The sequence below is a fragment of the Anomaloglossus baeobatrachus genome, chromosome 6 (assembly GCF_048569485.1).
Source record: "Anomaloglossus baeobatrachus isolate aAnoBae1 chromosome 6, aAnoBae1.hap1, whole genome shotgun sequence".
Lineage (NCBI taxonomy): Eukaryota > Metazoa > Chordata > Amphibia > Anura > Aromobatidae > Anomaloglossus > Anomaloglossus baeobatrachus.
In genome coordinates, this window is record NC_134358.1 from 260,361,173 (window position 1) to 260,385,315 (window position 24,143).

Here is a 24,143-nt window from a genome sequence, read left to right on the forward strand (position 1 = left end):
TCAGTCAGTGTCTGAAACTGAGTAAGTGCAAAATTGCAGCACAAAAACTGCTGCTATCTGTTATTGTAATGTTTTGGGGGGAAAAAAAACCCAAAGGTACAGCAGCAGGATGTGAAACCCAATTATTTTTGTGATTTTTCCCATGTCTTGGTATCCTCACATGAGCATTGATAGTAGTTTGTTTCTTGTGATTCCAAGTACAGTTTAATTAAATTAATGCTATGTTTTAAAGTAAATAATGCAAGACCAATTCCAATGCCCCTGCAGTTTTTACTTTTACAATTGTGTATTTTTTCATGAACTCATATAACCTTAGTTCACATCTGCGCTTCATACATTGATCCAGCTTTTTGTTCAGAATAGTCATTATTTTTTCAGACATTATTATTATTATTATTTATTATTATAGCGCCATTTATTCCATGGCGCTTTACAAGTGAGAGAGGGTATACGTACAACAATCATTAACAGTACAAGACAGACTGGTATAGGAGGAGAGAGGACCCTGCCCGCGAGGGCTCACAGTCTACAGGGAATGGGTGATGGTACAATAAGTGAGGACAGAGCTGGTTGCGCAGTGGTCTACTGGACTGAGGGTTATTGTAGGTTGTAGGCTTGTTGGAAGAGGTGGGTCTTGAGGTTCCTCTTGAAGCTTTCCACGGTAGGGGAGAGTCTGATGTGCTGAGGTAGAGTGTTCCAGAGTATGGGGGATGCACGGGAGAAATCTTGTACGCGATTGTGGGAAGAGGAGATAAGAGAGGAGCAGAGAAGGAGATCTTGTGAGGATCTGAGGTTCCGTGCAGGTAGGTACCGGGAGACTAGGTCACAGATGTAGGGAGGAGACAGGTTGTGAATGGCTTTGTGTGTCATGGTTAATGTTTTGAACTGGAGTCGTTGGGCGATGGGAAGCCAGTGAAGGGATTGGCAGAGAGGAGAGGTCTGGGAGTAGCGAGGGGAGAAGTGGATTAAGCGGGCCGCAGAGTTTAGGATAGATTGGAGGCCATAAACAAACAGACATAAACAAACTATTATATTTAAATAATAATAATAATAATATTCATTTATATAGCACTATTAATTCTACAGCACTTTACATACATTGGCAACACTGTCCCCATTGGGGCTCACAATCTAGAGTCCCTATCTGTATGTCTTTGGAGTGTGGGAGGAAACTGGAGAACCCGAAGGAAACCCACGCAAACACGGGGAGAACATACAAACTCCTTGCAGATGGTGTCCTTGGTAGGATTTGAACCCAGGACCCCAGCGCTGCAAGGCTGCAGTGCTAACCACTGAGCCACCGTGCCGCCCTTAAATAATTTGCTCAAATTGCTTTTTTTTCAACAAATGTTTTATGGTGTCACATAGGTCTTGCATTGGTGAACCTTATATTATTTATGCTTGCAAAGCTGAACTTTGGGATCCTGAAAAACGCAGCAAAAAAAATCTAATTTTTTTACCACCAAGAAATCAGATTTTGCCTGCAGCCAAAAAAAAAAATAAATAAAAATAAAGCAACATGTGAACATAACCTATGGCTGAAAGCCAAAGCCTGCCAAGAGAAATAAAGTTAATTTCCTCCCGGCATTGGGGCTCTCTGCGGGTGTACGGCGCCAGAACGCTATCAACCTGCAAATTAACCCTACAGCTGCTGTTTAATAGCAATTGTTTTGGACATGACAGGTTCCCTTTAAAAGATATCAGACATAAGAAGTTGAGGAACTGTAAATATTTTCCATCCTTATTAGTTACCCTGGTTTTGAGTTATCGCCCAAACCTTCAGCTACAGTTTCAGATGGTTGTTAGTGGAATCAATGAGACATTTTGTTTTTTCACTACATCACAGTACAATACAATGCCTGGTGCAAAGAATACAATTTCCAGAATGCAACTCACTACAACTAGCTTTCAAAAGACACTGAGCAGGCAGCAGGCACTGAAGGACTTCAGAGGAGAAGGATACAAAATGTGGAGCTGTGCAAAGCGGTACAGGTTCACTTTTTAGTAGAATACTGTTTTTCTGCTGTCCTTAGTGGAAGCTCCTTGCATAATCCTTTATTGTTGTGCTCAATGGGCGCTATAAGAATCTCTATGCAGTGAGCTCCCTCTAGTGGAAGCTGCAGGATAATATTTTATCACATTACTTTTATACATAAGTAAGTAATAAACACACAGTGATTACATTATATAAATGCTAACACGGACCCATAAACCCTACTGTGTAGAAAACACCTCGTATTATGTAAATTATGTAGAATATGGCAAACTAGATATATTTTCTGCCTCTTTAGTGACCAAGACACTTGAAACCCCACTGTAGGGATTCTGTGTTTGTTTTTTGCTGTAATAGGATTAGTAGTAATGCTATATACAGTATTTGCAAAAAAGATTATGTAAACTGTAAAATGGTTTTTAAGGTGAATATATGCAAGTTACCCTAAATAGATATTTCCTTGGCAATTCCCACAATATCCAATTTTACATGGTTTGGGTCTTTGAAACTCCTATTTTGAAGATTTATGGTTCAAGAACGAAAAAATAACTTCAAAATCTAAGACAACATGAGACTCCACCAACAGGTTCAGCGAGCTGGAACCATTGTTTTTCTGCTAAATCTTGTTTTTTGCAGCCATATGTTTTTATTTGCAGCACCAACCGTTTCGGTTTCAGACACATAGGAATTGCTAGAAAAACGTTTGTTTTGTATCTGTAGCGCCCCTGCAGTCATGCTACTAAAATCTGCAACCTGGTTCCTGGAGTCCTAGCTCTGGCTAAACCCGCACACACCTAAAACACTCACACATCACCACCCTGGACCACAAGAGGGCATGATCGGAGGGTTGGCCGTCTTGTGGTGTAAAGCCTGACCAGGAAGTGGAGGTTGCCTAGGAGGTGTAAATCCAACCCTCCTGTAGGTAGGTCCCTAGAGGGGAGCGGTTGGTGAGTGGAAGAGAAGAGTCCAGACAGAGAGAGAGAGTGAAGGGAGGAGGACACCCGGCTGGGTGTCAGGTCTGGGTGCGAGGCCTGAGGATCGATCCCACGATCCCACTGGAGAAGCAGCTGGCTGCGGGGTCTGCAAGGGACTCTGACAGAGCTGTGCACACAACTGGGTGCAAAACCGAGGGGAGAAGTAGGAAAGCTTCAAGCCTTCTGCCAGAATCTGCATGGTGAGGAAACTTCCAGAGCTCCTTACCACCCTTTAGTGGCCCTTCAAGTATTCCAAGTCAGGAGGGAGCCACGCCACAAGAGAAGTGCACGGAGAGGGCCATAGCCAGGCTACACGGACAGAGCCAGGACATAGGGAACCAGGAATCTGTCCCCAGCACCAGGGGAGTGTAACCTGTGAGTAAATCATCAGTAAAGACTCCCTGTTTTCACTCTGACTTTGCCTGCTTGCATTCCTTTCAGCCTGCACCTCATCCAGCACCTAGAGTACACTGGGGTTTACCCTACCTGCGGAGGGGGTTAACACACTTGCTGCTGATTCCATCAGCCCCAGTCCCTCACAAGCAGCAGCGGCGGCATCCATTCTCTTGCCGCACTACCGCAGGTGGCGTCAGGAAGATTAACTTTATTATCCCTTGTAAATAGCACCTGCCATTTTATTAAGCGTCCGCTATTACCCGGGTCCGGGATCACTCGAGCCACCGACCACCCGGATCCGAGCAGCTCGGCTGCCCCGGGGCATGACATATCACCTTTATGGTTTTCAATCAATTGTTTGTATGCGATGCCTGAGCCTTTAATTCTGGCGGAGCCATGATAGCTACAGTATATTACAAAAGTGGGTACACCCTTCCCATTTATGAAAATAATTTATTATATCTTTTCATAGGTCAATACTGACGATATGACACTGATACAATGTAAGTAGTCAGTGTACAGCTTGTATAACAGTATAAACTTGGTGTGCCCTCTACATAAGAGCACACAGCCATTAATGTCTAAACCGCTGACAACAAAAGTGAGTATACCCTGTCAGGCAGGTATGAAGGTCGCTATGTTTCCCCCAGAATCTGCTTGGAGACCTTGTGAGACATGCTGGAGTGTGTTGTATTCACAGTCACTGCTGTTAATGCGACACAAAATTAAGAGTGTGAACTTGATCAAGATATTTGACCAAGTATTTTGTTTAAATAAACCTGTTAGGGCTTTTATTTTTTTGAGATATCTGTAGGACTGGCAGTGGGATGGAATTCTCCCTCCAATCCCGGTCTTGCAACAGTCTCATGTCCGAGGAATTACATTCAATTGGGGAGTGCACTGTAAGGTGTGTCTCAGTTGGGATCCAGGCTGCTGGAGCAGCAGGTGCTGTGTGAGCTGGCTGTGTGGAGTAATGTGACGCCCTGGACCCCAGGGGTCACAGAATAACACATACACACACACACACACCCCTCCTCTGGTAGGGAACATCCATCAAACAAAATCCTTGTTTCCTCCTCCAGGGTCTGATGTCCACACCAGGTGTGGCGGAGCCAGGCGGTTGGCCCCACCCACCGAGGAGTTCACAGGCCTGGAGGCGGGAAAAAGCAGTTAGTTTTCAGTTGAGAGTTGAGTGGAGAGGAGTTGGGTTTTGGAGTTGAAGGAGAGAGGAAGTGAGACTGTGTGTCTGGGTCGGAGCCCAGGCACAGTCAGCAAGGTCGGCAGATGGTGGTGGCCGTCTGCAGGAGATAGTGGACGTCTGTGGAACCGTAGGACCGGGGTCGGGCGTTGGCCCCCCGGTACCGAACCGGGGAGCGGAGTGAAGCTAAGCACCAAGGCAGGGTACTCAGATCCCGACTAGGCTCGGAAGCCACCGTAACGGTCAAATTCTCTGATTGCGGTCTGGACCTCAAGGGTTCATTCCCACCCAAGTACCATCAGAAGGCAACAGCCCAACCCGTCCGGATAAGAGCCACCGCCAACGGCCAGAGATCCAAGGGCCAGTGCCTGCGGGCAAAACGGGCTCTCCCGACACATACAAGCCGGGGAGCGGACCACCCGTGGGAATCCATAGGGGTCAAACACTTACACACAGGTGCAGGGAAAGACAGCCACCATCAACCTGAGGAAAGTGAAGAAACCGCAGCCGACTGCGGGCCCCGTCCATCCAGCCGTTTGGTTTACCAGAGACTCTGTCATTGACTACCTGAGTGAGTACACCAGTGCCATCCGGCACAGCGCTGCACTGCTGCCCCGTATCCGTACTGCCTCCCCGCATCGGCACCTGCACCTTGCCTTTACCCACCAACATTCATCCATCCCCCGAACCGGGGCCCCGGGACCAACCGCCCCTACCCACGGAGGGGCCAACACCTCAGCTGCTCCCCGCCATCGCTCCCGGGAACCCCCGTCACCAGCAGTGGTGGTGCTCACCATCACCACAACCCCGTGGGTGGCATCACAACCGACATCCCACCATCAAAACCTCCCCCCTTTTCACTCGTGGGCGAGGAGGCGCTGCTCGAGCCCCCGGGTCCGGCCCCGTGCTCGAGCCACCGAGGAGCAGAAGCAACGGACCCGAGCGCCAGAGATCCCCCAGGCGAGCGGCGTTCCCTGTCCGCCCGTGACAGTAACACAGGCTAGTGCTGTTAGACTTGGACACTCTAAGCTGACCCTGCACCTGAGATTCCTACAGTGGTGCAGGAGTCGATCAGATCATTTGTAGAACAACATACACATGAACCGGCTCTGCTCCGGATTTCCAGATCTCTAATGTTTGTGTGGTCTGAATAAAAGACTGTTGGGTGTAAACAAGATCCTGGGTCACTGCTTAACTTTACTGGCTTAGAAAGCCGCTGCCTCACAACCCCTAAGTGAAAATGGCAAAATTGTGCCTACAGTGCCAATATTTTGTGTGGCCACCATTATTTTCAAGCACTGCCTTAACTCTCTTGGGCATGGAGTTCACTAGAGCTTCACAGGAACCACTGGAATTCTCTTCCATTCGTCCATGAAGACATCACGGAGCTGGTGGATGCTTGACAGTTGGCAGGAAACAGTTGTCTTTGTACTACTCACCTGGTTACCACCACACACGCTTGACACCATCTGAACCAAATGAGTTTATCTTGGTCTCATCAGACCTCAGGATATGGTTCCAGTAATCCTTGTCCTTAGTCTGCTTGTCTTCAGCAAACTGTTTGCGGGACTTCTTGTGCATCATCTTTAGAAGAAGCTTCTTTCTGGGATGACAGCCATGCAGACCAATTTGATGCAGTATGTGGCGTATGGTTTGAGCACTGACCGGCTGACAACCCCACCCCTTTAACTTCTGCAGCAAAGCTGGCAGCCTTCATACATCTATTTTTATAAGACAACCTCTGGATATGACGCTGAGCACATGCACTCAACCTCTCTACCATGATGAGGCCTATTCTGAGGGGAGCCTGTCTTGTGAAACCGCTGTATGGTCTTGGCCACTGTGCTGAAGTTTCAGAGTCTTGGCAATCTTTTTATAGCCTGGGCCATCTTGATGTCGAGCAAGAATTCTTTTGTTCAGATCCTCAAAGAATTTTTTGCCATGATGTGCCATGTTGAACTTCCAGTGACCAGTATGAGAGACTGTGAGAGCGATAACACCAAATTTAACACACCTGCTCCCCATTCACACCTGAGACCTTGTAACAGTAATGAGTCACATGACACCGGAGAGGGAAAATGGTTAATTGGGCACAATTTGGCCATTTTCACATAGGGGTGTACAAACTTTTGTTGCCAGCAGTTTAGACATTAATGGCTGTGTGTTGAGTTGTTTAGAGGACACACCAAATTTACACTTATACAAGCTGTACACTGACTACATTACATTGTATCAAAGTGTGATATCTTTAGTGTTGTCCCATGAAAAGATATGAAATATTTCCACAAATGTGAGGGGTGTACTCACTTTTGTGATATACTGTATGTCTGATCTGCTTACAAAGGGATCTTTATGGATACAATTCATTTATAAAAGTAGTCTTCTAGGGTGTTGTCAAGGTTGCTGCACTATTCTTGCCATCAAAAATAACGGCAAGCATCATCTTAAGTAATAAACTGTATGAAAACGTTTCATTGTGAACAGAGCCTAAAGGTTCCCAGTTTCATGAATTTTTCAGTATATCTTGCATTGAAATGATAATTTGACAGAGGAGCCAGAGGATCAAATTGCTCATATTTCAGCTTAGTCAGACCTTAATCTCGGTAATAATGCAATATTGCTATATTTCCGTAGTAATAAGAATGGCTGAAGGGTAATTGTAATTTAACTTATATTAAAATTGAAAATCTACCATTGCCTGAACAATGTACTTAAAGGAAACCTGTCTAAAATGTTGTGGCTATTAAACCTCTCACAAGGGCTCATAAATATCATGTAAACATGATGCCCCTGTTGAAATTGGTGGTTTATTGGGAGGGAGAATGTAAAGTTATGGCACCATTGTGTAGTGCTCACCAATAGTCAAGTGGGCAGTGCTGCAGTGCTGACTAGTCCCAGAGAGTTCTCAATTAGTGTGCCCACTAAGGGCACAGCTAGCACTAACTTCACCCAAGTAGTAGGATGGCAGTTGAGGCACAGAGGGCATGGTAACAGTACTGTATCTAGCCACCGCAGCAGTACCTATCATGGTTATTGGTAAAGGGCATTTGCCAGTTTTGTGACTTCATTTTTTCTCTCCTACTATAACGAGCTATTAAAGGGAACCTGTCAGCAGAAATTTCGCCCAAAACCTAAAAGATTCCCCCTCTGCAGCTTCTGTGCTGCATTCTAGAAAGGTCCCTGTTATTATTGTGCCCCATGTGAGACCAAAATAAAGACTTTATAAAGTGGTACCTTTTTGTATTCAGATACTGTAAATGTGACACGAGGGCGGGCTTTCTGGCGTCCGTTATTCTGCCTCCTGGTCCTGTATGGCGCCCCCCATCGCTCCTTTCCATAGCTGATGCACCGCCCACTGCTCCAGCCATCCCCGCGCATGCCCAGTGCCAGTCTCACGGGACTGAGCAGTGTGACCGCTGGTGACGTGTGCGCAGGCAAGTGATTATGGGCGGGGCTGTGATTGTTATCAGCAAGTACCCACCCATAATCTCGTGAGCGCGCAAACCTCACCAGCGGTCACACTGTGCTCAGGGTAGATGCTAGACTGTATGGGCTGCTTCCAGGGATGACGTCCCTTTTTGTCACGTGATAGGGGCATGTTCAAAATACTATCACGTGACAAAAGGGACGTCATCCCTGGAAGCAGCCCATACAGTCTAGCATCTACCCTGAGCACAGTGTGACCGCTGGTGAGGTTTGCGCGCTCACTAGATTATGGGCGGGTACTTGCTGATAACAATCACAGCCCCGCCCATAATCACTTGCCTGCGCACACGTCACCAGCGGTCACACTGCTCAGTCCCGTGAAACTGGCACTGGGCATGTGCGGGGATGGCTGGAGCAGTGGGCGGTGCATCAGCTATGGAAAGGAGCGATGGGGGCGGCATACAGGACCAGGGGGCAGAATAACGGACGGCAGAGAGCCTGCCCCCGTGTCACATTTACAGTATCTGAATACAAAAAGGTACCACTTTATAAAGTCTTTATTTTGGTCTCACATGGGGCACAATAATAACAGGGACCTTCCTAGAATGCAGCCCAGGAGCTGCAGAGGGGGAAGCTTTTAGGTTTTGGGCGAAATTTCTGCTGACAGGTTCCCTTTAAAACCGTGGAATGTCTGAGACCTATAGTATCAGGTTACCTCTCAATACATTGTCAAGCAATATTTTATGATATTTCCATTTTAACATCTCATCCAAAATAATCCTTGAGCACTCCTTATTACCAATATTGCGGCATAAGCATTTTACAGAAAGAGAAGTCTGGCTCAGCGGAAATACCATGCAATGAATTTTGAATGACCATTTTGAATCCCGTGAGTCGTGACTGCTCCATCAAAATGTAGTAAAAAAATAAGATTTACTGAACAATGGATAGAAATGTGAACCTTTTTGCTTTAGTTGAACATTTATAATTTGTTCGTTACTAGTAAAAAACAGGAGAGGCCTATAAAAGGTATTAAAAAGCATAATAGCGTCATGCAATAATTACAGCTTTTCCTGTTCCAAATTTAAGCTTATGTTAACATTAGTGTCATGGTTTCCATTTTATGACAGTCAATAGACACCACTGATTTCATGTCTTAAGCCCGCCGTTGTTAGCACGTCCCAGCACTTTGACTGACAGCCGAATATGCAGTGCATCTGTGTGGAGCCGGCTGTCAGTTATATTGCCAGGGAATGTATATAGTGGCCACATACCCTACTCTGGGCGGTGACTGAAGCTATGCCGGTTGACCTATATGACTGAAAGCTAGCGACCACGTGAGGAATAAAATTAATTTTCTACAGGCTCTTATGGTCCGGCAACTTTCCAATGCTACTAACCTGCAGATTAACCCTATATTTCCAGGTTATTCACATTATCCAATGTGACAGGTTCCCTTTAAGCAAAAAAAGTTTGTCCCCAAATGAGTTCACATCTTTGGTTTTCTGTCCATTTGGAAGAGCCATTTGTGCCATGCTTAAGTTTCCAAGATGATATATTTAAATTTTACGTCAATATTTACACATAACTTTCCTTCCTCATAATTCCATTTTGTACAAGATTTCTTGCTACAGTCAAGACCACTTACAAGATAATGCTTACATCCCCCTTTTTAAAGGAAACCTGTCACCAGATTTTCTCAATATAAGGCCTCTTTCACACGTCCGTGAAAAACCACGCACGTTTTTCACGGACGTGTTAGAGGTGCGTTTTGCCCTCCGTGGGCCATGTTTATGGCACACGTGTGTTCTCCGTGTGTTAACCGTGATAACACACGGAGAATGAGAACTTTCTACTCACCTGTCCCTGGCGTTGCTGTCTGTGGTGCTGATCTTCGGTCTCCGGTCCTGCCGACTCCCCGCTGCTGCATCTTCCGGCCGCAGTGAAGTGAATATTCAATGAGCATAATGAGCGGCAGTCGGAAGCAAGTGACAACAGCGGCAGAGACAGCAGGGCTGGAGAAGGTGAGTAAAGTTTTTTTTTTTTCTTTTCTCTCAAACGTGTGTTTTTTCCGGCGCGTGTCACACGGAACACCTCCGTGTGGTCCATTTGCGTTCCGTGTGACACCCGTGATGCCGGAGAAAAACGGACATGTTGACGTGTGGAGCACACGGACACACGTATGCTCCACACGTACACACGGTCCATGGCAGAACACGCACGTGAACGCAGACCCATTGATTTTAATGGGTCTACATGTGCTTGTGTCTCCGGTGCGTGAGGAAACGGACCAAACATGTACCGAAGATACGGACGTGTGAAAGAGGCCTAAAGCACAGCCACCACTTTTAAGGCCTCTTTTACAGTTATCTAGTAAGCTGTTTGTAAGTCCCTATCCCCTCTGCACAACACAAAAAAAATCTTTTATTATACCTCCATATGGCACAGTGTGGCCCAATGGATGTCCCTGATCTTGCCTACATGCCTACCCTCTCATCAGATTTTCCATCCTCCCGCTTGCTTCATGTGGATGACACGTTCTATGTCATCCACACAGTGTGCTCCTATACAGTTGTACTTCACTCTACCCTACTGAGAGCAAAGTGCTGTAATGTTCATGTGCTGTAATGTTCATGTACCGGCTTTACTTCCAAGTCATTGGTGGTTTTTAACCTCTCACAGCAGATGTGCATTACAGTTATACAATTGGTGGACGCTGTGTGGATGACGTAGGACGCATCATCCACATGAAGCAAGCAGACAGGAGGTGACAAAGTAAAACAAAAGCTGCCCATAGGACTAGACTGCACCCTATAGAAGTGTAATAAAATATTTTTTTGTGCTTTGTAGAGTGTTTGGGGACTTACAGTTTACTAGAATACTGTAACATAGGCCTTAAAGCGGTGGCTGTACTTTATATTGGAAAAGTCTGGTGTTCCTTTAATAGTTGGGAAGCTGTTCTTTAGCTCACAAGCTTCCATTTTTTCCTTCTATACAGAATGATCATTAAGGGCAAACAGGTCAATCTTTGTTTCATCAGAATAAAAGTGGTTTTGGATAAGTGGCTTGCTGAGTGCTTTTAAGGGCACGTTTCATTGTTGATATGGATACTTTGGTATGTTTACTACAGCATCTTCCCAATGTAATTTGCTGTTGTTCATTTTTGAGCACCAAAGGATATTCATCTCTAGGAGACAGAACACATTTATTTCCTGAATGGCATGGTGGCTATATGGTCCCATTGTGTTTAATCTTACATGTTATCATTTAACCAGATGAATGTGGTACCTTCTGGCATTTTGAAAATTGCTCCCAAGGATGTGAAGGTTCACTATACTTGTTCTGATGCCTAAAATAAATCAAAAGAGGGCCACTTAATAATTAAAATGGCAACAACTCTACCAATGAATGAAACCAAGAAGAAAGAGTCTTTCAGTTTGCCAGATAGCAAATGTACCCACACAAGCCATATTATGAAAATATAATTATTTTATTATAAATGCTGTAGGGGAATCAATTATAGGCATACATAGATAAATATAGGACCAAGGGAAATGGTGCTGGAGGGGAAAACCCCACGTGTCCCAAGCATTCATTCAGGAGAACAAGTCTCTACTGAGTAACGGCAGACATACCATAGTTAATAACACCAGGCAGACAAGGCTCAAAAAGAGTAAAAGCGGCCAAAGAAGCCAAGACAAGTAATAGCCAAAGGCAGAGCCACCTACCAGGAGAATATGACGCCGAGGGCCAGGATAGCACGTGGGGACCAACGTCCCAACACGTGTTTCGCTCCGTGTGCTTCGTCGGGGGACGACTAAAAATAGTGCAGGAGTAAATCTTATATAGGGGGTCCAACCCCAATAGACAAACGCCCCCTCATTAAGTAAATCGTAAGAACCGGGGTATAGCGAGCCGCGCCGCACTGGATCCTCAGCAGCGGAAGCCGGAGGGAAGAAAACTTCCTGTGACGTCACAGCACTTCCGGAATTCCGCTGCTAAGGACGACAGCCGCGGCCGCGTCAGGAGGTAGAGACTTCCCTCTGATACGTCATCGGGTAAGTCCTAGTGGAAGGCGCCAAACCGTCCATTAGTGAACAGGGCAAAAGTGCCCACAGTTGTAAAAAGGACGGGAAGTCAGTTATAGGAGTTATAGGAGTCCTGGTCTGGGTGGCGGACGTGGGACTCTTCCTCCAGTTCAGAAGAAAGGGACGGATCAGCACCTAGAGGTAATTAACCTTTCTAAACATGTCCTTACTCCCTCTCAGATTGAAGTCCTGAAATTAGGACTTTCATTTGTGCCAGAGGCTAATTTCAATCTTTTTGTAGTGATTAAAGATCTTCACCTATTTCTACGGAAATTGGTGCTACATAAATTGCATCATAGGAAAACCTCAGACGAATCTTCATTGTCCACTCTTGAAGAGGAGGCTATTGCCACCCTGGAGGAACTGGAGGCGGAGTCCACCCACCACCCACCAGGTAACTTTCCACAACACACCATATCAAGATCTACCACATTCCCGCCTCTGTCATTATGTCCCCCGATTCAAATCTTTGGGGAGCTGGTTACAAGAGACATACGACGTATTTCTTTTAAGGGCGGTAATAACAACTTGACAAGACAGCAACAATCCGCACTCAGAGAACTTCAGTCTCTTGAGGATGTGGTTGTCAAACCCGCCGATAAAGGCGGTAATGTGGTAATATGGCCGGTGGAACTATATGAAAGAGAGGCATGGCGACAACTAAGAGATCGGGATGCTTATGAATCTCTCCACCATAATCCTGTACGTGGCTACACCAATGACCTAGAGGTGATTCTATTACGGGCTTTTGAGGAGGGAATTATCCCTAAGAAAATTTATGAGGGCCTCCTAGTCAAAACTCCAGTGGTTCCAACGTTTTACCTCCTCCCCAAGATCCATAAAAACCCGAAAGTGCCTCCTGGATGTCCTATTGTCTCTGGCATGGGGGGGCTTTGCGATGTTACTTGCAAATTCATTGAACACTACTTGCACCCACTTGTGGAGACATTGCCCTCCCATGTCAGGGACACATCAGACGTTCTTAGGAGACTAGAGGGTTTGACCTTGGAGGAGGGGGTATCACTAGTGACCATGGATGTTGAGGCCCTCTACTCTAGTATTGATCACCGCGATGGACTTGTGGCCGCCCAGTTCTTTTTGGATTCTAGTAATTTGGATCAATCTCTGTCCGGTCTGATTATGGAGTTGTTGGAGTTTGTGTTGACGCACAATTTCTTCGTTTTTCGGGACCGGTTCTTCCTCCAGCGGCGCGGCACTGCGATGGGGGCGGCTTGCGCGCCGTCCTACGCAAACCTCTTTCTCGGGTATTGGGATAGGGAGGTTTTCGGGGGCGGCGTGCCGGCGAGCTCCCATGCGCAGTGCTGGCTCCGCTATATAGACGACATTCTTGTCGTCTGGGGAGGAACCGGCCCTGAACTGGAGGATTTTGTGCGTCGACTCAACTCCAACGACCGGAACATCTTTTTGACCCATCAGATCGGACAGAGATCCATTGACTTTTTAGACATCAGGATATCTATAGAGCTGGGCAGAGCAGTGTCTACTACCATCTTCCGTAAGTCCACCGCGGTTAATTCCCTCCTCCATGCCACTTCGGGACACCCTAGGTCAACGGTGGATGCCATTCCTACTGGCCAATTCCTGCGGTTGCGTAGACTATGCTCCTCGGGTAATGCCTTTGAGATTGAATCCAGCGATATGAGGGAGAGATTTATAAGCAGGGGATACAGCAATAGATCCATCAAACGTGGTTACCAGCGGGCTAAGTCCTCTAATCGTGACCATTTACTGTCCGGAAGAGCTTCAACGGTGAAGCCAACTGGTTATGTGGCCAGGTTTATCTCCACCTACTGCCGACAGTGGGAGCAGATAAGGGGGGTGCTCAATAAACATTGGGCAATTCTTCAAACGGAGCCCTCCCTTGAGGGATATTTGCCTGACCGCCCCATGATGACAGCGAGAAGAGGTAGGAGTCTCAAAGATATGTTGGTACACAGCCACTATGTGGCAAAGACTCCCCCTCTTTTCGGCTGTGGTCCACAACGAGTTGGCTGTTACCCATGTGGCAGTTGTCGGGGTTGTAAGAACATCGTTAGGGCCACTACTTTTTGTTCTGCTGACGGCCTGAGAGAGTATTCGATCCGAGTTTATATTTCTTGCAACACATCTGGCGTAATATACTACGCCACATGTGGTTGCGACAAAATATACATCGGATTAACCTCTCGGGAACTTCGTATCCGTACGAGAGAACATGTACGTGATATTTTGGCCGCCAAAGAGGTTATCAACCCGGAGACTCTCAAGACGATCCCCCGTCACTTCAGGGAGATTCACAATTGTGATCCAACCTCCCTGAAGGTTCGTGGGATTGACCGGGTGCATCTTGGTATCCGTGGTGGAGATTTGAAAAAACGTCTTGCACAGGTGGAGTGCCGATGGATTTTTACCCTCGGTACTATGTCCCCACGAGGACTTAATGAACGTCTCACTTTTGTTCCTTTTTTATAGTCCGTTGGCTGTTTGGGATAGTAATTGCCATTATAACTTCCGGTCCTTCTGCAGTCCGGAGTCTTGGACCCCAATATGTTGGCCCTTAATGGTAATTACTGCCCCTTGGCAGTTGCTTTCATGAGTTTTAGACCTTTGTATTAATAGGATGACTGGTCCTTTTGTGCGGTTCTGTTTCTCAATTTTAACAGTGTTTTTTGCTTTCTTTAGCCTGGGTCCTACCCCTATTATGTCTTAAGCCCCTACAGCTTTGGGACACCTACTGTGGAAGATGTCAATTTTTTATCAATCTACTTGAGACATGGAGTTGTTTTGACGTCGGATCAATTTAAATACATACATGTTTTACCACAATTATGTAATGGATATATTTCTATCTATGTATACATGTGTTCATTATATATGTGATGTCTTATCTTTGTATATGTATTCTCATTGTTTATGCATGTATGCGCATTATCACATATATTATGTTTTATTGCTGTATATGTGGTGGTGAATATGTGAGAGTGGCCGTTTTCATTCTCCTCCCTGTTTCTCTAACGCATCTTCTGCTTCTTTTATGTCCCTTCAATATTCAATATTTATTCCTACTGGGGTATATTGCGACTTTTTTGTGGAACGCTCCTATAACTGACTTCCCGTCCTTTTTACAACTGTGGGCACTTTTGCCCTGTTCACTAATGGACGGTTTGGCGCCTTCCACTAGGACTTACCCGATGACGTATCAGAGGGAAGTCTCTACCTCCTGACGCGGACGCGGCTGGCGTCCTTAGCAGCGGAATTCCGGAAGTGCTGTGACGTCACAGGAAGTTTTCTTCCCTCCGGCTTCCGCTGCTGAGGATCCAGTGCGGCGCGGCTCGCTATACCCCGGTTCTTACGATTTACTTAATGAGGGGGCGTTTGTCTATTGGGGTTGGACCCCCTATATAAGATTTACTCCTGCACTATTTTTAGTCGTCCCCCGACGAAGCACACGGAGCGAAACACGTGTTGGGACATTGGTCCCCACGTGCTATCCTGGCCCTCGGCGTCATATTCTCCTGGTAGGTGGCTCTGCCTTTGGCTATTACTTGTCTTGGCTTCTTTGGCCGCTTTTACTCTTTTTGAGCCTTGTCTGCCTGGTGTTATTAACTATGGTATGTCTGCCGTTACTCAGTAGAGACTTGTTCTCCTGAATGAATGCTTGGGACACGTGGGGTTTTCCCCTCCAGCACCATTTCCCTTGGTCCTATATTTATCTATGTATGCCTATAATTGATTCCCCTACAGCATTTATAATAAAATAATTATATTTTCATAATATGGCTTGTGTGGGTACATTTGCTATCTGGCAAACTGAAAGACTCTTTCTTCTTGGTTTCATTTGTTCTGATGCCTAGTCTGATTTGTATTGACTTTCCCATTATGTCAAGCAAGGAGGAACGTGGGTCTTGAAAACATACCTAAAAATACTGCAACGTGTACAACTCTAATTATGGGGTTGTCTCATCTTATTACATTGGTAAAATTGCAAAGAGCTGCTAAAAATGAGCATCTTTCCAATTTAGCGTGCATTTTTTTTTTTTTAAAAGTCCTCTCATTTCTCAAGAACAGAGGGATTGTTAATTCTATAGTTTACAGCTATTACCAATGGTATTGGCCACTTCAGAGGTGGCTGGTTTCCCACGTAAGGAGCACACATTTGTGGACTGATATCTAGCTGACAAGAGCTGTTCTGAAGCTGGACGGGTCACTAGTAGTGTTGAACGGACCCGGATCGGTAAAATCCGGATCCGTGCGGTTTGAGCGGCAGATCCGAGTACGACCCGGACGCGGGATTCCGGGTGCCCAATCCAGATCCGTTTTTTTTTTGGTTTTTTTTTCTCTCTCTCTCTCCTCTCTCTCCTCTCTCTCTCTGTTGACATATATAGGGCCATATTCCGGATTGGATCCGGACTTCTTTGTCGATCCGCCGGACCCGGATTATTCACAGTCCGCTCAACTCTAGTCACTAGATCCAGCCTGCATCCTCAGATGCCTCTACCAGCCATATCGGAGAGCGCAAAATCTGGGCAGGTGTCTTAGCCATGCTGCTGGCCTGAACCATGAAGCTAGAGGACAGAGAACTGGTATGCTCCCTCCTGAAGACTAAAAGTGAGACAACCCCTTTAAATTAAGTCAATAAAATTGTCTGGAATTTTCCACGCAAATTAAAGGCACAGTTATCTTGGTGTATAAAAAACTTCAGACCCCCTGGAATATTCAAATAATAAATTGTAGATTAAATTATTGGTTTGTAAACTTTTATTGGAAAAATTACATGTACCACATACCAAAGATATCTGAAACAACTTGCTGAAAAGATACTTTCTTGATGTGTAATCCGTGGAGGGGAGAAATGGGAGCATTGTAACGTCAACCTATTTATGATATCTGTATATCTTGTTAATTGTTCTGAGATCTCCTCTACTGTATACACACAGTGTATGTATATCCTGTAAAAGGCACTTGTGAAATCTTAGGTACTTGGAAGGAGGGCATAGCAGTAGTATTTGAAGTTACAGTATATCTAATATATAAAGCTGAATGTGTGTATGTATGTATGTATGTCCGGGATTGGCATCTGCACCGTCGCAGCTACAGCCACAAAATTTTGCACACTCACACGTCTGGACCCCAAGAGCGTCATAGGCTATGTTGTGAGGTGAAATTTTAACCCCGCGCGTTCCAATTTACCAATTTTGCCGATATCTACATAATGGGGAAAAAGTGAAACAAAAAGTGTATCCGCACCGTTGCATTTACAATCACGAACTTTTGCACAGACACCTCATGTGACCCAGGGAACGTCGTAGACTATGTTTTGACAGGAAAATTTAACCTCGCGCTTTACAGTTACTCTCCAAAAAACATGCCTCCATTAAAGTAAATGGAGCCTGGAACTACAGGTTATTAGTAGGAGCTGTGATTGGTTGCTATAGGAACAAAAGACATTCATAGTATAAGAAGCTTATATGTGAGGTAATAAGATGTCAGTGGGGAGACGGATAGAGGGAGACAGACAGGGAGACAGATAGGGAGACAGACAGACAGGGAAAGAGACAGAGAGATAGAGACAGACAGGGAAAGAGACAGAGACTGACCTGGAAAGAGACCGACCTGGAAAGAGACCGACCTGGAAAGAGACCGACCTGGAAAGAGACCGACCTGGAAAGAGAGCGACCTGGAAAGAGAGCGACCTGGAAAGAGAGCGACCTAGAAAGAGAGCGACCTAGAAAGAGAGCGACCTGGAAAGAGACTGACCTGGAAAGAGACTGACCTGGAAAGAGACTGACCTGGAAAGAGACTGATCTGGAAGGAGACAGATGGGGAAAGAGACTGACCTGGAAAGAGACAGATGGGGAAAGAGACTGACCTGGAACGAGACAGATGGGGAAAGAGACTGACCTGGAAAGAGACAGATGGGGAAAGAGACTGACCTGGAAGGAGACTGACCTGGAAGGAGACTGACCTGGAAAGAGACTGACCTGGAAAGAGACTGACCTGGAAAGAGACTGACCTGGAAAGAGACTGACCTGGAAGGAGACTGACCTGGAAGGAGACTGACCTGGAAAGAGACAGATGGGGAAAGAGACTGACCTGGAAAGAGACAGATGGGGAAAGAGACTGACCTGGAAAGAGACAGATGGGGAAAGAGACTGACCTGGAAAGAGACAGATGGGGAAGGAGACTGACCTGGAAGGAGACTGACCTGGAAGGAGACTGACCTGGAAGGAGACTGACCTGGAAGGAGACTGACCTGGAAAGAGACTGACCTGGAAAGAGACTGACCTGGAAAGAGACTGACCTGGAAGGAGACTGACCTGGAAGGAGACTGACCTGGAAAGAGACAGATGGGGAAAGAGACTGACCTGGAAAGAGACAGATGGGGAAAGAGACTGACCTGGAAAGAGACAGATGGGGAAAGAGACTGACCTGGAAAGAGACAGATGGGGAAGGAGACTGACCTGGAAAGAGACTGACCTGGAAAGAGACTGACCTGGAAAGAGACTGACCTGGAAAGAGACAGATGGGGAAAGAGACTGACCTGGAAAGAGACAGATGGGGAAAGAGACTGACCTGGAAAGAGACAGATGGGGAAAGAGACTGACCTGGAAAGAGACAGATGGGGAAAGAGACTGACCTGGAAATAGACAGATGGGGAAGGAGACTGACCTGGAAAGAGACTGACCTGGAAAGAGACTGACCTGGAAAGAGACAGATGGGGAAAGAGACTGACCTGGAAAGAGACAGATGGGGAAAGAGACTGACCTGGAAAGAGACAGATGGGGAAAGAGACTGACCTGGAAAGAGACAGATGGGGAAAGAGACTGACCTGGAAAGAGACAGATGAGGAAAGAGACAGACAGACATGCAGACAGGGACAGGCAGACAGGGAAGGAGGAGACAGCCAGAGAGACAGACAAAGATAGATGGGGAAAGACACAGACCTTGATAGAGACAGACGGGGAAGGAGACAGAGAAATAGAGACAGACAAGGAAAGAGACAGACAGAGACAGGCAGACAGGGAAAGAAACTGACAGGAAAAGACACAGACAAAGAGACAGGGAGACAGACGAGAAAAGAGACAGACCTGGGAAAGAGACAGACCTAGAAAGAGACAGATGGGGAAAGAAACAAAGAGATAGAGACAGACAGAGACAGGCAGACGGGGAAAGAGACAGACTGGGAAAGAGACAGATGGGGAAGGAGACAGACGGGGAAAGAGACGGCTAAAGAGGCAGACCTGGAAAGAGACAGACGGAGCACATTACTTGGCCAATTTAGTTAAATCTGTGTGAAATATCTGCGGTGTTGAAATATATGTTGTGAAATGCTTCTATTAGCTTAGTTTTTGCCTTTTAATAATTACATTTCTATCTATTTGTTTTGTGGTTTTTGTGTGCAGAATAAATTTTTGTTAATACATTCTATTTAAAACAACAGTTTTTAACCCAGGCAAAGCCGGGTAGTACAACTAGTCTTCTAATATTTTTTTATACTCTTCAAGATTGAAAAAGCAAATAAGATGGAAATCCCTGCACTTACACACCTTGGCCACCATCAATGAGGTTATTACAATTTAAATGGAACCTATCAGCAGATTTTGCTACCTCATCTTAGAGCAGCATGATATAGACAGATACATCATTGGATTCAGGGTATCACTTAAGATTACTGGTTGCAGCGGTTCTGGCGCAAGCAATGTTTTTATAGTTGGCAATGCAGAAGTGCTTCAAAAGCTGCCACTGCCCACGACTGGTTCTGTATACAAAGTCTATGGATAGTAACAAACTGCTAATCACAGCAGGGGGTGTGATGGACAAGTACCCATGTCACAGCAATGATATGTTAATGGTGCTAAAACAAACATTGCAGGTAAGCAACAAAAGATTGCAATAAGAGATGCATGGCTGAAATCTGTATTAACCCCTACAGCATGCTGCTTCAGATTAAATATCAAAAACAAGCTGACTAGAGATGAGCGGACCCGTGGAAGTTTGGGTTCGGCGAGTTCAGCTGAACTTTGGAGAAAGTTGTATTCTCAACCCAAATGTGACCCGAACCTCAATGGAAGTCAGTGATTCGCAGTTCAGTTCTCCGCCCACATACTGCCAGCCATAAACAAAGTACTTCCGGAGGAGGGAAGGCAGGATTTTTTTGGGGTGCACACTACATCCGATAATTCTGATGTTACCCCCAGTGCAAGCCGTTCAAACACTGCAAGCGGCTCACACTGGACCGAGCATACCCAAACTCAGTGATCTTCACTCGAGTGGTTTGCATAACTAAAGCACCTGAACTCCAGACTCAAATACTGTTTTATTTTTTTGTAAGTCTGTGTTGACAGACACGAACACCGAACTTTAAAGTTTGTGCCTGCTCATCTCTACTGCTGACAGATTCCCTTTAATGGTTATCTGAGGAATGCTCTGCCACAGTGAATGTACTTGGGAAAATCATCAAGATCCACTCAGATTATGGTGTGGGGTGGCATTATGTCCAGTAGCCGAACCCCTGCAGTCTTCATTCCAGGCACACAAACAGCTCGGTGTTACATTGACTTAGTGGTGGAATCCGTGGTACAGCCATTTCCCTGAAGTGTCAGAGTAACTGATTTTCAACACAACACTAGCTCGCATTTTGCTTGTGAGGCCTAAGTGTACTACCAAGGCCAAAAGCCTCTCCGGACTTATCACACATCGAGCACATCTGTGACGTCTTTGGTTCGCAATTGCAAACGCAACTGTAAGCAGCAGATCTTTCTGATATAATAACCTAGTGCATTCAGTGTGGCAGAACATTCCTCACACAATCATTAATAACCTGACTGATAACGAGGTATGTAAGTGCGTATGTTTGCACGTGCCGCTTATACTCTATACTGAACAAATGGGGACATTTATGAAAATCATTATCATTTTTCATCATTTGCATTATCATTACTTTGTCTGTCCTGTGATTTCCAGAGTTCCAACATTTTTCCTTCATGGTGTAATTTCAATTAGGAGTGTATACACTGTAGCACCAACACATTGCAATGTGCTACACAAACAAGGCAAGCAGCAAATACAAAAAATCACACACAACAAAAACCTAGAACATCAACTCACAGAGCTAAAGAGAGTGAAAAACCAAGAGCCTATCATTAAAAGGTGGGGGTGAAGACGAAGGGTATGTACACACAAGTGCTTGCAGTGTTTTTTTCTGCACAAAAAACAGTGTTGGCAGGAAAAACACTGTGTAATGTATGCACGCTTTTAGTGTGTTTTTCAGACATTTTTACGTGGAAATTTTTACCCATTTATTTGAATAGGTATAAAATACTGCAAAAACTGTAAATGAATTAACATCCGGAAGATATGAAAAAACATTTTGATGGTTCAAATCCGCAAGGCCAAAATAAGCAGCATGTGCAAGACATTTCAGAAAGCTCATTCACTTTGCTCGTACTGTAAAGTGCAGTATTTTTTATAATTGAAAAACGCATAGAAAAAAACATGGCAAAAACACAGTGTGTAAACAAGGCCAAAAGGTAAAAAGTGCAAATTTTAACAACCAGAACTTTAGAATAAAGACAAAGACCGTACATCCAAAAATCATATATTGATCTAATGCCACTAGGCAAAAATCTAGAAACCTGAACATGAGGTTCTTCTTACCTCTGTGGGCCCCCCTTTTGCCTTTGATGAGCACCAGTCACTTTTATGTACAACATGAGGAATATAGATAAAGATGCATAAACAGCGCAAGCTATGCAAAAAAGAATATCAACAGGCATGAGAGCTAGTGTAATCATTCATGCAATAATAAGATGAAAACAAATGTATATTTTGTTGGTATAAATATGATTTAGTGGCATACCTGGGCCTTCTTTACTATAATGGTTTGGGGCCTTTCACTAACATTTACACCTGTATTATTGCTGTATACATAAACCTTAGCTCTTGCCTTTCTGTGGGGCGTCTACTTTTCTAATTGATAAGTATATTATAATAATTTTAATAGAGACCAAACGTTTTGGTGACATCAACTACAATTCATCTCATTGGACCATTGTGGCTTACTAACTATTTTGGGTTATTGGATGGCCAATAGTGAAGTATGTCACAGCAAAATTCAGATGATCCACTGGCTATGATATGTTGCATACCTAATTTATTCCACTTGCACTTAACAATTTTGCTTAATGATAGAGCAGCAATTAGAATATTAAAATATTTCTAGCAATAAAATTCATGGCATGTCCAAAAAATATTGTTTCACAAGCCTCCATGAAATTCTGCTTCATTGGCCAACAAGCTGATCATTTGGACTTGTCTGATTACTCGTTTTGACTAATCCCATCCATCCAATGACTTTGCCATTCGCCTGTTATGAGATCTTAGGATGCTTAATTTACTGAATACCTATAAAGCTATTAATGATGATCATTATTGTTCTTCATTCAGTATTAATGTGTTTCTTTGTTTTCTTTTGGAAGGAGTCCTGCAGTTTGTGGAAATCTCAGCAGGTATCTTGGTACTGATCTGCGTGGTGGCTTCCTATGCGGTACTGAGCGGTTACACTTCTGCTGCCGGTTTTGGCTCCTTCAGCATTGATTCAGCATACAGTCCATTCGAAGGTACAGAACTTCAGCAAGTGAGAGACGTGGACCTGCAATACAGTCAACTGAGAGCCCCAGGCGTTTATGGAGGAGTTGCCTTCAGCTTGTCATTTTGCGCTTTAACAATAGTATTTTTGATTCTTGGGAGTAAACCCATCCATAGGGTATCTATAAAATTACTTGTTGCAGAGTTTATATTTGATATTTTGGGCTGTTTGGGTTACATTGTAGGAATTGGTTTATACCTTTACTTCATCAAGAAAGTGAATGCTACTGACACTTGTAAAACTAGGGAGCGCTTATACGCAGCTCGGGGGTATACCTGGATGAACTGTGAAGTACAAGGAGGGGACGCTGCTGTGGCTACCTTTGGTCTTATTGCTGCATGTGTGTATCTTCCAAGTGCCATCTTGTGCGCAATGTATATCAGAACTGTACGAGACTTCAGGAAGAACCACCTGTCTCATGAATATACGCCTACATCCATCAATGACAACCACCAAAACCTGCACAAATACAGAGAGGAGGACCTTAACTTTCTTCCTAGTACAATAGTATAAAAATTCACGAGGACTAATGAAAAAGTGTTTTTTATTGTCATGTAAATTAAAATATATATTGATTAGAGTGGAGCATAAAGATTAGCACTTTCCATGCCAGTAGTCCACGGCCATTGGACCAGAGCACTATGAACCTTCTATTACGGCGACCTCATGGGGGGGTCTCTTCTGATTAGGCTCCCCCAATATCATCTGTGCATCACGCCACAACATAATGATGCGTCGAGACCTACTAATCATAGACGTTGGTATTATATTACTTGTTAATTGGTATTATGTTAATCCCTGTGCTCAACTCTAATATTGACATCACTCATATTAAGATGTTATCTACTATTTTTGTTTTATTTTATTGATTTGTTTTTTAACAATAAACAATATAGTAAACCATTAATAAAGTACTGAAAAGTGTATAAATAATGTGAAGAAATAGGTAAGTTACATTCCTCTTTCAAGAAGGTAACTGATCTTATGCAACAGTTTCTTGCTAAAAAATTCATTTGAAGCCTTGAGGATTGCTTTTGATGTAAAAGAATAGTAAAAACTGTTACTCTTGAAAATCTTGGCTCCTGGATTTGCTTCTTATCTCTATCACGTCAGGAGGGTGGTTTCTCCTACCTGCATACTGTGACAACTTTCTTGTGTTATGTTATATATAGGAATTGTCAATTATTATGTCTGTGTGTGGCGGGGTGAATCACCCTCTAGACTTGCTACAGCTGTGCTAAGGATTTAACAGTGTGTCGCTTAAAGGGAAGCTGTCATCAGATTTAACCAAACTACATGCCTTATTCAATGGATCTCTTAGCGCTGATGAAGCTGGTGTACATGCTGTAAACATCCAGGTCAAAATGGCCATTTAGTCCTTTTTTAAAGTTTCCTTCCTTGCTATTAAAATAAGCAATTT

The 24,143-nt window shown here is 44.7% G+C and overlaps 1 protein-coding gene across 1 annotated transcript in view; it reads left to right on the forward strand.

Annotated features, from left to right (window-relative positions):
- LOC142243191 (MARVEL domain-containing protein 3-like) overlaps positions 1-23,796 on the forward strand; it is a 91,486-nt gene extending 67,690 nt beyond the window's left edge. Inside the window, exon 4 of the mRNA XM_075314833.1 lies at positions 22,554-23,796. Coding sequence (XP_075170948.1) covers positions 22,554-23,236 — 683 coding nt within the window. The 3' untranslated portion in view covers positions 23,237-23,796. The remainder of the gene's footprint in view (positions 1-22,553) is intronic.
- The last annotated feature ends 347 nt before the right edge of the window (positions 23,797-24,143 follow it).